Raw genomic sequence first — 15,123 nt, 5'->3', positions numbered from 1 at the left:
AGAGAACTTAGACTCTTTACTTTTGATAAGAGCTTAACATAGGAGAGCTTTTTTCTGCTTTTATCTGAGAGTTACCTCATCCAGGTCTGAGATGAAATGGTTGGAGTGAAGTTGTGATAGAGAAAAACTTTAAATTTGCCTGAGACATTTAATGGCAACTAACCAGGTAAGTAGTTAATGGGTAGTGAAAAAGAACTTAACTGAGAGGGAGTCCATTCAGCAGAGTGTATGTAATTGAAGATTCTGGTCTGGGGTGGTGGAGTGTGGGACTACCGGAGCCAGCCAGGGTCATGTGGGGTGTTGGGACTGACGATGTGGGTGGCACTGCGCCCAGTATTAGGAGAGCAGCTCACTGAGCTGCCTAGAAGCAGAACAGCTCTTCAGAGTGCCTTGCAGCCGGGGTTTATCCTGACAAGATTCAGAATATACTTTACTTTAAATATTACGTGGCTCAGGAGCCATTTTGTTTCATTTGCCTTTCTGAAATTACCCCAGTATTTATTCAAACACTGTGACTGCTAAATGCAGTCTGGGCTTCTGCTCTGGGTTTCTTCGCTGAAAGTAAAATAGCCCGTTTGAGCTGGAAGAATTCTGCTCACTGCCTATATAGCACACATGAACATAGCAGCTATTTGTCCACGGGCGGCTGAGAGGCGGTCTCTGCAGGACTGAAAACCACGAGGCCGCTCGCTGGCTTCCTGGCACACCCACAGGCCCCGGAGTTTCTGCTGAAAGCCAACTCAGGGGACAAGGGAAGGGGGTGCGGTGGTAATAAGATGGCAAAACTAAATGCAGAGGCTAAAACCCGATGATGTTGAGCTGTGGAGATGATCCTGTGTTGGGAAAAGAGCACAGTGCTCCCAAGGAGGAGAAACCTCAGGCATAAACACAATGGCTAGGAGAAAACATCTAATGTTTGCAGTCAACACTTGTTTAAAGTGTTTTCTTTATATTTATAACTGGAGGGATTCTGTAGGTACCTTTAGGAAAAATACTACCTAGTTAAAGCTGCTTTACCCACTGTGCTATCGTAAATACTTTTACCAGGGTCATGTTCCAGTGACAAATGATGTACCTAATAATCACCTTCAAACACTACAGAATCCTAAAGAACCTTGTGATCTCTTAATCAAATTCTTAAATAGCCTCTCTATAGTTTTTCCCTAGACCTTTACAAAAGAGCATGGAGCACACTGTCAAATCTCAGAGGGAAGGTAGGGGTGGGTAGGTGGGTGGGAAGAGATTAACCAAAGACCTTGTATGCATTTATCCATAACCCATGGACAGTAGTGTGGTGAAGGTCTGGGGTGTGGCAGGGGCGTGCTAGAAGGGGATAATGGGAGAAAAAGGAGGACAAATGTAATATTTTCACGATAAAGATTTAAAAAAGAAATAAAAATAGCTTTTTAAATGTCTTTAAAGTTATGTCATTCATATATGATAACTCTAAAACACAATACATGTTTATACCCAAATACACTATCCTTTCTTTGTCCCTAGCATGTAACAGAATGTATTTCTATTTGGCAGATCAAGAGGTAAGGATACTGGCAGTATAAAAATGATTTGCCCAAGGACAACCAGTGTGTCATTGTAGAGATAAAACTTGGCTGCATTCCACCAGCTCCTGGCCTGTGTACAGTTTTGAGAGCTTTCCAGTCATTTAAAAAAACACACCAAGTACTTAAAAAAAGAAAAAAAGAAAAAGAAAACAAAGTACTTAGAAAATATAAAGAGGTTGTGTGTTTTTTAATAAAAGAAAATCACTTATTTTGGAAATTACTAAATCATTCTGTTGTATTTAAGAAGCTCTTTGATGTGTCTGGTAATTAGTATTTACTGCCAGACGAATGTCTCTTGGGCATTTTAATTAATGGTTGGCTTGGCCAAATAAGCTTCTGATGGTAAACCTTCATAAGGGTTTATTTTTATGTTTCTCAAGAATAGCTGTCTCTTTAAAGCTCTTTAATTAGACAAAGTTTAGCAGCTAAAACATATTATTAGAATAATTAGGCCTTGGGTTAAGAGAAATAGGGGAGAGGGTCAATGGAGCAGGTACTGTTAGAGAATAGTCTTTTGAAATAAAACACAGTGCTATACCTCTGATGGGTGTCCAGGTCTTTAGCAGCTTATGTTAAGTTACTATCCCGAGCTAGGTAACAACTTTTGTGTTTAAAATTCACATGACAGGTCTCACCAAAAGCCTAAACACCAGCGTGTGAGCTCACTTATCAGCACTCTGATTCCATAGACATCTTCATTCTAGTCCTCTGAGCTGCTAAGCTGAAGACTTTGTATATTCTCCTTTTTTTTTTACTCAATTGGTAATCTTGGCCGTAATAATGATAGTTTTTGAGGAAAATGTTTCAAAGATTTCTGTGTGTGTCATTCATAATAATTATAACAATTCCTTTGAAGGGGTTTTCTTAATAATTTAAATGATCTGTAAGGTAATATTATTAAAACTGCTATATTCTTGGTCCAAAATTTTATGGTCTTTGTGGTCAGAATTTAAATTATTTTAAAATCTGCTGTGTAAATGGATTGTTATTTAGCTCCCCTTCTTCACGCTCCTCTCCAATTTCTTGTCCTACACTCTTAGTCTTAGCAGTATTACTGGTACATATGTTTTACCCCAAACTTCCTCTTGGTGATGAAGAAAAGATATACCTGATTGGTCCTATTGGTGTCTGCAATAGCACCGAAACAATTGGATAGTATTACTAAAATAACTACTGATAAACAATAATACCTTTATTTATTTTATTTTATTTATTTATTTATTAAAATATATTCTATTGATTTTGCACAGAGAGGAAGAGAGAGAGATAGAGAGCTAGAAACATCGATGAGAGAGAGTCATCGATCAGCTGCCTCTTGCACACCCCACACCCGGGACGTGCCCGCAACCAAGGCACATACCCTTGACCGGAATCGAACCCAGGTCCCTTCAGTTCCCATGCCGACGCTCTATCCATTGAGCCAAACTGGTTTCGGCAATAATACCTTTATTTATAATGTTTAATTTTTCACTTTCCACTATGTCAAGATGCTTATGGTGGCAAATGTGTCCTTTTTCCAGCTAGATCAGCTGGATAAAACTATTTGTGCTGATAAAACTATTAGAAATTTGAAACTGAGCAAATTATATCATTGCTAATATTTCTGATCCCATCAGTTGTCATGACCTGTGTATGTTACTGCTTACATGAAGAACTGGGTTAAGAATATGTATGTCATTGCTTTAATATATACCTACTATCACTACTAGAAAAATAACTTTAAAAGTTATGATATTTCATTTTTAAATATACAAGATACCCTGATTTATAGTACTATAAAGTTTATAACATAAATTCTTTTGCTATATTCCTTAGTTAGCAACATAGCCAATGAAATTTTTTCATTTTAAGTGATAGAAAATGCATTTTATTGATGTTACCTGTAAAAATTAATAATATAGTTTTAAAAATATTTGCTAAGCACAGTAAAAAGGCAGGCATAGTCATTACAAAATATAGTCACCAAATAAATATATTTTATGTCAAATTGTAAAATTTTGAGAAAGCAGGAGAGATATTAGCTTAAAGTTTATTGAACTCTGCTTTTTGACTCATCCTTTAGCACAGGAAATATTGCTGATACTTATCTTAAAGTGTAGGTTGGCTGTTCATGTATAAACTTTTGCAGTGGAGATAAGAAAAGGAAGGTGTTAAGTGCTATGATCCTTGAAAAATACCATATATCTCTCAGAACTGTGTGTGTGTGTGTGTTAAAGCAAATGTATTCTTAGGCATATGATATAACAGGATTTCTACTTAAAATAGTTTGGGTACTGATTACTAATGATTTTTTATAGATACAAACCAGGACTGTGAGTGGGTTGCTTTCTGGTTTTTATTTTACTTCTCTCAGCTCATTTGTTTGGGGGGCTCCCTGCACCTCCTTCCATCTGCCCTGTGGGATGGTCCGGTGCCACATGGACTGACTCTGTCCTCTTCTCCCAGACCACCTGGTGGCCCACGGCCGCATGGCGGAGAAGGAGGCCCGCCGGAAGTTCAAGCAGATCGTCGCCGCTGTCTTTTTCTGTCACTGTCGGAACATAGTTCATCGTGATCTAAAAGCTGAGAATTTGCTTCTGGACGCCAATCTGAATATCAAAATAGCAGGTGAGAGGCATGCTGAGGATGTGAAATAAGGACAAAAGAGCTTTTCCTTCAAGATTCTTAAAGCAAGGGATTGTCTGTCTTCATCCACTCAGAAAGAAGTATTGTGAAAATAGAGGTTGTGTGTATGTGGCTTGAAAACTGATAAATTTTCAAAATACATTTACGTTATTTGCTGGGAGGAAAGAAGGAAAGTGGTTATATTTAAATTTTATTTTGGTTGACTAGTCCCTTTTAAATAACACAGAATAAAATATAGAAAAATAGGAAGAAAAACTGCTGAAATGTTGTGTCTCTCAGCTTCCCTGGGAAGGTGGGTTTATGGTGTTCCTGATACAGGCACGCCCACCCAAAAGACGGGCACTCACGGCAGTTCAGGGAGAGCTGGCCATGCGGTGGTTTAAGGCAGTCCGTGGTTCCTCCGATTTCACTCATCTGCTCGTCTGACAGAGCCTCACAGCACCTTCCCTGCCTCGGCCTACCTAGACTCCAGCCTCAGTCAGCGCTCAGCATGTGCTAACCACTCCACGCCCTCCACCTATTGATGGGAGGAAGTGACTGCAGATGACAAATAGGAACTATAAATGTGAAAATAAACAGTTTTTGTTTTCTGACGGTTCTAATATTGCATGGTGTGTCTCCCCGTCCCCCCAGTCTCCCGGAGCTAAGGGAGGCTGGGGCGTAGCTAGAATGCTGTAGCCCAGTTCTGCTGAGTTCCCTCATCAGCAGGGCAGGAGCGAGAGCTCAGCTTTACGTCCTCTATTACACGTCAGAGAGCCCGCGTGTACCCTCCCAGTTGGCGATTCTTGGAACAGTTTCTTTCATGTAGATGCATCTGTTCCCTTTCCAGGCTCTCCTTTCACATCGCTGGAGCGTCTTCGCTCTGGGTTTGTCTGTCAGGCTGACGGTACAGTCTTGTTTAGAGCTTTCACCAGCTCAGAGTTCTCTGAGACCTGCACTTGCTCAGTGTGTAGTCAGTAGGAATTGATGCTCTCTTTATCTTACGTAAGGTCATGTTTTCCTTTGCCCTAAGTCTGTCTTCTCCAAAACTCTCCAGATGCTGATAGTTCCCACAGAGGTAGGTAGCATGGGAAGGCCTGGCAGTTCCAAGCCTTTTCTTAGTAATTATTCATTGAAATTTCCTGTTGTTGCTATGACCACAAACTTAATGGCTTGGGAAACACAAATGTACTATCTTACTGTTTTGGAGGTCAGAAATCTGAAATGTCTTCAGGGCTAAAGTGGAGGTGCTGGTAGACTGGCTCATTCTGGGCTCTGGAGGCTGTCTGTTTGCTTTTCCATCTCTGAGAGGCCCTGCATTCCTGCTGTAGCCCCTTTCACATTTCACTCCTCTGCTTCCAGTGTCACATCTCCCACTCCCACTCTGATCCTCCTACTTTTCTCTTGTCCGGCACTCGTGATTCCATTAGGCCCTCTGAATAACCCAGGCTACTTCCCTATCTCAAGATCCTTAACCTAATCATGTCTGCAGAAGTCCACGTAGGTAGCACACTCATTCACAATTCCAAGGGTTATGGCGGTGGTCAGCAAACTGTGGCTCGCGAGCCACATGTGGCTCTTTGGCCCCTTAAGTGTGGCTCTTCCACAAAATACCACGGTCTAGGTGAGTCTATTTTGAAGAAGTGGCGTTAGAAGAAGTTTACATTTAAAAAATTTGGCTCTCAAAAGTAACTTCAATCGTTGTACTGTTGATATTTGGCTCTGTTGACTAATGAGTTTGCCGACCACTGGGTTAGGGCATGGGTGCTTGGGGGCGGGAGGGCGGGGGGAAGACTATTAGTTGGCCTGCCAGTGTCACAGGGTTCTGTGGGTTCCTGATTAGAGTAGTGAGTTAAAAGAAGGCCCTCTGCTTCTATAGTTTTAGTCTCTCTCCAATGACCAAAGGTTAAAAAATTTTTAATGCTTCCTTAGTTTTTTATTTTGAATTTAGAACCATTTTGATTTAGGGAACTTTGTGTAGCTTTTGGTTTTTGCATTGATAATTGAGCTTAGATACTCTACTGACAAGTATTTGGGTAGAGACCTTTAAATGCCTTTCTTTGTGAATAGTTAAGCCCATGCGGCCACAGTAAGTCTCTGCCTGCTGATGTGTGATTACATAGTCCTGGGGTGCCACCAGCTGCCCTGGCCCTCTCTGTGTTACACATATACTTTGGCAAGGTTTTAAAAACCTGTATTGGTGCAAAGTCTGTATTTTTAATATTTGTTTCTGAGAAAAGCAAAAAATAAAGGAACACCTCTAGTTCCGTGCCCTGCTATCATATCTAACATTGCCTTTGCTTATGCATTCCTTCCTACATGCCACCATTACTCAGTTTCTTAATCATTGCCGGACTTCCTTTCTTACACACAAGTTAGATAGAATTCCCATGGTCATCTGAACTTAATGGACCAGTGGGAGAAACACTGCTCAGTGAAGCTGGCTACAGCTGACTCATTTTGGAGAGCGAGGTTGCATGATTCTGACAAGATATGGTCAATAGGTACTGAAATCAACTTTTTATTCTAAAAGCTAAAAGTAACTTCTAGATCCCTGATCTTTTCAGTGAGCTTACCAATGAACTATTATAAATCGCAATGAGAAGGAGCCACTACTTAAGAAAGAAACACATGAGAGAGAAAATAGATTTTTGGTTTATTTAAAATGTTAACGTCTTAAGCATCTCACTTAAAAAATATATTTTAATCATTTCAAAGAGGAAGGGAAAGGGAAAGGGAAAGAGAGAGAGAGAGAGAGAGAGAGAGAGAGAGAGAGAGAGAGAGAGAGAGAGAGAGAGAAACATCAGTGATGAGAGAGAATCATTAATCGGCTGCTGCCTTCACACCCCTCACTGGAAATCGAGCCCGCAACCCGGACATGTGCCCTGACCAGGAATCGAACCGTGACCCCCTGCTTCATAGGTTGACACTCAACCACTGAGCCATGCCAGCTGGGCCTTAAGCACCTCATTTTTATTTTTTCTTTCTCTCCCTTCCTTCCTCCCTTCCTTCCTTCCTTCCTTCCTTCCTTCCTTCCTCTCTCCTTCCTTCCTTCTCTTCCTTTCTCTCTCTTCCTTCTTTCTTTTCTTTCTTTCCTCTTCCTTCTTTCTTTCCTTCTCTTTCCTTCTTTCTTTCTTTCTTTTCTTTCCTTTTATTCCTTTTTCTTTCCTCTTTCTCTTCTCCAACCTTCTCTCCCTCGTTACTTTCGCACCTCTCTCCTTTCGTTCCGCCTCTTTACTTTCTTTTCCTTCTTTCTTCTCTCTTCTTATCTCTATCTTTCTTTCTTTTCTCGTTCTCTCTTCTTACTCTCTTCTTTCCTTTCTTGTTCTTTCTTCTTTCTATCTCCTCTCCCCTCTTTCTTCTTCTCCTTTTCTCTCTCCCTTTCTCTTCTCTTCCTTCCTTTCTTTCTTTCTTTTCCCTTCTTCTCCTTTTCTTTCCATCTTCTTCTTTCCCCTCTTTCTTTTCTTTCTCTCTCATTCTTCTCTTCTTTCTTTTCTCCTTCTTTCTTCTCTCCTCTTCTCACCCTCTCTTTCTCTTCTTCTTTCTCTCTTTCTTTCTCTCTTTCTTTCTTTCTCTCTTTCTTTCTTTCTTTCTTTCTTTCTTTCTTTCTTTCTTTCTTTCTTTCTTTTTTAAAGCACCTAATTTTAAAAACATCATTAATATATGTTATAGTGACAGATGGTTGTGGATTAATAAAAATCCCAATTAAGAAAATGTAAGGAATTAATATTTTCCTTATGTCATGTTTCCTAAGTGGTTTTGGTGAAAAGATTATGCATCCTGTTCAAATGCAGAAGATAAGCTGTTCTGGGGATGTTGTGTTTACATTAATTTATTTTTGCTTTTCATATGAATTAATGTGGCTATTTACACTTGATACTACAAAGCACTGTGGTTGTTATAACAGCTTCTTTAAGAGAATGTGTTTTCTGGACATAAAAAATAAACTGCAGTTACATGTATTAAAAGATCCAGCATCACCCCTGGTCTGGCTCAGTGCATAGTGTCAGCCTGCGGACTGAAGGGCCCCAGGTTCCATTCTAGTCAGGGGCACATGCCCGGATTGTGGGCTTAGTCCCCAGTAGGGGTTTGTATAGGAGGCAGCCAATCAATGATTCTCTCTCATCATTAATGTTTCTATCTATCTTTCCTTTTCACTTCCTCTCTGAAATCAATAAAAAAATATAAAAATAATTTTTTAAAAAGACCCAGCATCATTCTATAGTTTAAGAGGTCCCCCCGCCAATGCTCAATTCACTGCCTGCAATAAGCCATGTGCCTCATTTTAAAATCTTACATATTATTCTTTATATGTTGAAATTATAATTGAATCTAAAGGTATACAAATTTTATATTCTAAGAGTTTTTGTGCTTAAATTCTCTGTGAATCTTTGTTCTTTTGCTATTTCTAGAGAGAATAAAATCGAGATAAATAACTTGGTTTTCTTTATGGTTTTAGAATTAAAACACTCTTATTAATGACAGTAGCAAACATATCTTCTCTCTAATTATTTATTTATTTATTTATTTATTTATTTAAAAAATATATTTTATTGATTTTTCTTATAGAGAGGAAGGGAGAGGGATAGAGAGCTAGAAACGTCGATGAGAGAGAAACATCGACCAGCTGCCTCTTGCACACCCCCTACCGGGGATGTGCCCGCAACCAATGTACATGCCCTTGACTGGAATCGAATCCGGGACCTTTCAGTCTGCAGACTGACGCTCTACCGCTGAGCCAAACCGGTTTCGGCTTCTCTCTAATTATTTAAATGATGTCTAGCATTAGTAAGCCAGAATAAGCATCGATTGTTTTCAGAATAAAAAAAATGTTATTTCTGAAAGGCAAAGTTACCGAGTCTGAGAACTTTTTAAAAAATATATATATTATTGATTTTTTATAGAGAGGAAGAGAGGGATAGAGAGTTAGAAACATCAATGAATGAGAATCATCGATCAGCTGCCTCTTGCACACCCCCTACCAGGGAATGTGCCCGCAACCAAGGTACATGTCCTTGACCGGAATCAAACCTAGGACCTTTCAGTCTGCAGACCGATGCTCTATCCACTGAGCCAAACCGGTTTCGGCCTGAGTTTAAGAATTTAGAGTAGTTATCTGAAATATTAACTGTTGTTAACAAAGGTTCTTCTCATGTGTATTGGAAGAGAAAAAAGAAATGTAAGAAGTGATTCCTAACCTCAAAAATTTACAGTGTATTTGGGTAGCAAATGCTTAGACCTTTGAACATTGAAATAACTGAATTATGTTTTACACACATAAAGTACTTTGCAAAGCATTTTCATATATATCATTTAATTTCATCATATTTGGCATGCAAATATAGCTTATTCAGAAAACATTAGAATTAGCAAAACATACACCTTTAATATTCCAAATCTAAATTTTCTTATAAAGAACACTCATGTAAATTTCCTTCATATAGAGTCCAACTTTGGGAAAAGAATAGAATTCTTGGCCTCTAACCTTTTACTTTTCATGCCTCAGCTATGTGAGGGTCCACAGAAGAGCAGGTGAAGGCATGGCTTTCAGCATGTAGTCTGCGTTTCTGGGTGACGGCATGGTACAGTAGGAGAAATGCTACAAGGCACATTGTGACCCATTTTTACATTAACTGTACAGTCTGATTACCACGGGAGTTCAGATGGTGAAGAAACCACTTCCATTTATAAAATTTCATTACACTGTAAATGCCACAAGGATTGTGTATTGTTTTGCCACCACTACCTAGCAGGTACCTATTCTCTAGTAGGTGCTCAGTAGCTTATTTGATCTGAACCTTAGACAGTGGTGATAAGGAAATAAACACACTGCTGAGGACATCACATTGGAGGTGAGTTTTAAAGGATGAGTAAGGAATCTTAAAAGTAGAAGAGAAAATTTTAGTAGGATTAGTATTAGTCAGTCATCAAATGTTAAGAAAGCATCTGCTATATGCAAACACCAATCAAGGCAGTAGCAAACCTGTCTTCAATAGAATTATTTAAAAGATGTTTCTGCCCAGGCCAGTGTTACCCAGTGGTTAGAGCATCTCCCTGTGCACTGAAGATTGCAGTTTTGATTCCCGATCGAGGGCAGGTTGAGGTGTGTGTAGGGGGCAACCAGTTTCTCTCCTCCCTTCCTCCCTTCTACTCTCTCTAAAAAGCAGTGGGAAAAATATCCTCAGGTGAAGATTAAAAATAAATAAATGTGTGTGTGTGTGTGTTTGTGTTTCTAACATTAGTAATCCAGAATAAGCATCAACCATTTTCAGAAGAAAAAAAATTTACTTCTGAAAGGTTAAGTTACCAAGTCTAGGCACTGAGATACAGCAGCAGATGAAATAACCCCTTAGAACTACTGTTCTTTCGGGGTGGGGGGTTGGAAAGAGAGTAAACACATAAACAAATTAGGGCTGTAAAAATGATAAAATTGAGTAAAGTGATGGAATGACTTGTAGGAGAGAGATTGATTTTAACCAGCTTAGCAGAGTCTTCCAGGCAGAAGGGAGAGCAGTGTGAAGGCCTGGCTGACAGATGGATTTAGCATATTTGAGGTGGTTGGAGAAAGGTTAGCGTGGCTTGGCTGGAGATAATAAAAAAGGAGAGAAGTGGAAGGCATGGCGTGAGGGAGCCAGCCAGGGCCAGTTTGCACATGGAGGTCTTTATGCACATGGTGAGGATTTGGGATTTTGTTTTGATCACAACGGGAAGCTGAGTTGGAGAAGCATGAGCAGCAACAGAACGCTCGCGGCATGTTTGCAGACCAGGGAAAGGGCTGGCTGGCTGGGAGGCCTCGGTAGGGGAGTCACGTCTGAGAAGGCGGGAGACGTGTGTATTGATACACAATTGTGAAATTATTTGAATACCAGGCTTAATAAATCAGGTACAGGATGGCTAAGAAAAAAGGGTAGGAATTGGGGGAAGGACAGGAAGGCAATAGGAGGATCAGTTAAAGATTGTGAAATGGTAAAATCCTGCATTAGGGTGTGGACCCTGCATCAGGGTGTGGTAGAAGACGAAAAGGAAAAAAGGCAAGGAGAGGGAGAGAGAAACTTCTTATTAAATATTTGTTTAGAAATAGAGAAATCAGATTTTCTTACTGATGGAATGTTAACCTATCAAAGAAAAATGGTGTTGTCTTATTTTTAATTGTTGATGCATTGCTGTTTGAAAGTAATTTTATTTCTTGTTCCCAAAGATTAAATAGAGAAAATCCTATATTTAAAAAAGATTGCTCAAGAAAAACCTTAAATGTAGCTGGCTTTCTCCCTGAAGCAACGTATTTACTTGAAATACTAAGATGTTTTGAGAGTGTTTTGGAAATTGTGGAAACTTTTTTTCAGCCTAAGGAAGTTGGAAACTTTTCTCTTTAAATGTCGACTCTCAGAATGGTGTCCATGAGATAGTTGCCAGTCCGGTGTTATTGTTTTAGTTGGCAATCAGTAGACAGCAAAGATCTGAAGTACAACTACAGCAAAGCTGGGATTTTGGAAAGAATTCCCAGAGGGCATTTATTTAAGGTGCTGTGGAAATGTTTGACCTTGATGTAGTGAGATCAGTTTCTCAAAGTGAGAAACTAAAAAAGTGTGTAAGCCCATTGACCTCCAGTATAAATATATTAAGATACACTCATAAGGAATAAAGGTTGGAAACCTGAGAACCAAGGTTCTTGTGGGGGGAGATAGACAGTAAACACTTCCAGAAGTTGGTAATTAAGAATGTCCCTGACTGGTCACAGAAAGTAGTTATACAATATCCATTGTATTCATTGCAAATGTTTATGTCATAATCCTAACTCCTTTCATTTAGGTGATCACTCAGCACACCTCTCTGGCTGACAGGTCAGTAAATTGAGACCCTCAGAGGCATGTGATTTTCCAGAATCCAGGTCATCACAGTAGAGCCTGGGAGTCATGCTGTCAGCACAAGTTCTCACCCCAAAATGTTGGGTGGCCTTCAAGGAGATGGTGCTAAACAAATTTCATGTACAGTATGTTGCCCCTGGGAAAATAAATTCTGTAAGCTTCTTTCTTGAGTTCTGTTCTTAAGACTGGAGTTTTACTAATGAGTAATTAATGTACCTCCATTCAAAAGGCATTTCATAATGAAATTGACTGACTTTGTATGAAAAAAAATCTAAAATTCAAATGAGCAGGTTTATTGTCATTCTTTGTTCTAGATTATAAGTGAGATCTTATTCATCTTGAAAAGTGATTGTGCCTTGCTGGCATCAAGAACAATTTTCTGTTTCTAGCTTGCAATTAGCTGTTCTACCAAAGGATCTCACATGGGGCGGTGGTGAGCGGGGGTGGAGGGGTAGAGGAGGGGGGAGTATTGCTGCTCACAAAGTTTGAAATGACTCACTTTATTTTTATGTTTTAATAAATATATATTTGTATTGAGTTCAGAGAGAAAGGGAGAGGGAGAAAGAGATAGAAACATCAATGATGAAAAGAATCATTGTTTGGCTGCCTCCTGCACATCCCCAATTGGGGATCGAGCCCACAACCTGGGCATGTGCCCTGAACGGAATCTAACCATGACTTCCTGGTTCATAGGTTATTGCTCAACCACAGCCACGCAGGCTGGGCAGAAATGGCTCACTTTTAATCACATGCATTATCTTTTAAATTCATGCACATTTTGTGTTCTTGGTACAATGTTTATATTTGTTTTAACATTAAAATTATTCAACTGTTTAACAGGAAAAATGGATGTTCCAGGAAGGTATATTTTATTTAGCTTGTAATGTCACATAACTCTGGCACCCTGCAGCGTTATGCCTGAGGATATATAAACATACATCAACTGAAGGACTGAGGCTAGCACGTTCTTTCCCAGCCACAGGCTGCCCTTCCACACCACTCTAGTGTGTGCACATTGATTCCTCTATCGCTTTTCTCAACCTCAAGGGTTCCCATGACAGTCTCAATTAATAGTAGATTTTCTCTTTTGGGGGACTTTTGTGGAGGAAGGAGTTGGAGGTTTGACAATAGAAAAGAAGAGGAAAGCAGGAGACAGAAAAGAAACGGAAGCTTTTGCTCTGAGACTGTGGGGAAAAGAAGAGAGCTGTGGGCAAGGAAAGCTGACCTTAAAGTTGGCTGCCTCCATCTGCAGGAGAAGGAGCTGAGCTGAGTGACACAGGGCTGGATGGCATGTGTTTTGGACCTATCAGAGCATCTCAGAATTTTAAATTGCTCTTTGTGTTTGGAACAGATTGGGCACAGCATTTGATAAACGGCATTGATTGGTTGCCTCCTGCATGTTCCCCGACTGGGCTGGGGATCGAACTTGCAACCAAGGTATGTGCCCTTAACCAGGAATCAAACTGGAGACCTTTTGGTCCATGGGCTGATGCTCTAACCACTGAAAATACCAACCAGGGTCTTAAAGCTCCTCACCTGCAAGTTTGTGTTAGCAGGGGAGGGCAGTTAGTGGTGACCATGCTGGCAGAAGAGGGAAGTTTGGAAATAAACAGGCTGGCAGAGGATCAGTTAGACATCAATCAGGCTGGCACGGGTGTGGTTAGGGGGTGATCAGGCTGGCAAGTAGAAGTGGTTAGGGGCAATCAGGAAGGAAGGCAGGTGAGCAGTTGGGAGCTAGCAGTTCTGGATTGTAGGGATGTCCGACTGCCTCTTTAGACACGACCCAGATTGGATCGGGCCTAAACGGGCAGTCAGACATCCCGTGAGGTGCCCCAGATTGGAGAGGGTGCAGGCTGGGCTGAGGGATTTTGTGCACCAGGCCTCTAGTGGTATATAAGTAGCAGATGCAACACAATAGTCGTGTAGGACCTTTCCACATACCTTTTTGAAAAGGTAGATGTATTCTTTTAATCTCATGCATATTGCCCTCTCCCCTTCTCCAATCTGGTTTCTTTCAATTTGCTGATCACTTGACCCCCCCCCCCCCCCCCCCCAAGGAATTTCCTCTTGTGTATAAATGCTCAGGCTGTGAGTTGGTGGTTTTTGGCATTACTTCTCTATTAGCTCCCTGTCGGGAAGTTCAGCCAGGGGTTGGAGTGATTGCTAAACACAGAAGACTTCCCAGTACCCATTTTTAAGAGTGAATAATAAATGACTCCTGGGAACTTTGAAACTCATCCTTCATCACAAGTGTTATTTTGAAACCCACACAGTAGACTCTTGTTTTGTTCAATTCCAAATAAAGCTTTTGTATCACATGATTTCCAGACTAAGTTGTATTATATAGAAAAAGGAAGATTAGTTCCTATGTGTCATGTTCCATTTTAACAGTCCTTGTAAGTAACAGTTTAAGTCCTATTTATATAGTGTTCTTTCATGGGTGCTGATATTTGTGTGTTTTGTTTAGGTTTTTTTTTAGTCATTTCAAGTTCCATTACCTGACAGCTTGTACCCCTCCACCCCCCTTGCCTTAGTCCATTGAGAAATTAACCAAGCACCAAAACCATTTCTATATTTGGTCTTTGTCTCTAATTGCAAATGCAATATTAGGGTTATGAGTCCTCAGACATTTTCAGATTTTAAAATGTGAAGGATCTTGTCACAGTGTTTCATGGTGTGGTTGTTTATTTAGGATAAATAAGTATTTTCCCACTTCACTTTTTCCTTCTGCCCCTACTTACAAGCTGTTTACTTATGACAGCAATGAAGTGAAGCTCAGATTACTGTTGGAGGGATTGACCATCAGTTGTAGCTGCACTGTATGACCTTAATAGTGACTGTGAACATTGGAACTGGCTGCAGGCTCTGCCTAATCTGTTTCCATCTGTTTTGGATTGCTCCTTGGTCAGCCAGAAAAGAAGTCCAGGGTATCATGAAGTGGTGGGCCAAAAGAGAACATTTCTTGTTGCAGTTGTCCTGATTTTTAAATTAGTGCCACCCTTTCTTCCCTCTTTCCCCTGACCACAAGCACATACCCAGTTGATGATAGACTTACTTTCAGGGATACAGTGTCACCACTCTGTATAGCTCTG

The 15,123-nt window shown here is 40.2% G+C and overlaps 1 protein-coding gene across 7 annotated transcripts in view; it reads left to right on the top strand.

Annotated features, from left to right (window-relative positions):
• Nucleotides 1-15,123, top strand: part of SIK3 (SIK family kinase 3) — a 233,161-nt gene that overhangs the window by 150,947 nt on the left and 67,091 nt on the right. For all 7 annotated transcript variants that reach the window (XR_006740870.1, XM_036428322.2, XM_036428320.2 and 4 more), the window contains one exon: nucleotides 4,008-4,169. Coding sequence is in view for 6 of the 7 variants with exons in the window: in XM_036428322.2 (XP_036284215.1) it covers nucleotides 4,008-4,169 (162 nt within the window). In the remaining variant the exon portion in view is untranslated. The remainder of the gene's footprint in view (nucleotides 1-4,007; nucleotides 4,170-15,123) is intronic.

Source organism: Pipistrellus kuhlii, unplaced genomic scaffold (genome assembly GCF_014108245.1).
Source record: "Pipistrellus kuhlii isolate mPipKuh1 unplaced genomic scaffold, mPipKuh1.p scaffold_m20_p_9, whole genome shotgun sequence".
NCBI lineage: Eukaryota > Metazoa > Chordata > Mammalia > Chiroptera > Vespertilionidae > Pipistrellus > Pipistrellus kuhlii.
The sequence above is the reverse complement of the archived record's forward strand: the minus strand, read 5'-3'. Positions and strand labels throughout refer to the sequence as shown.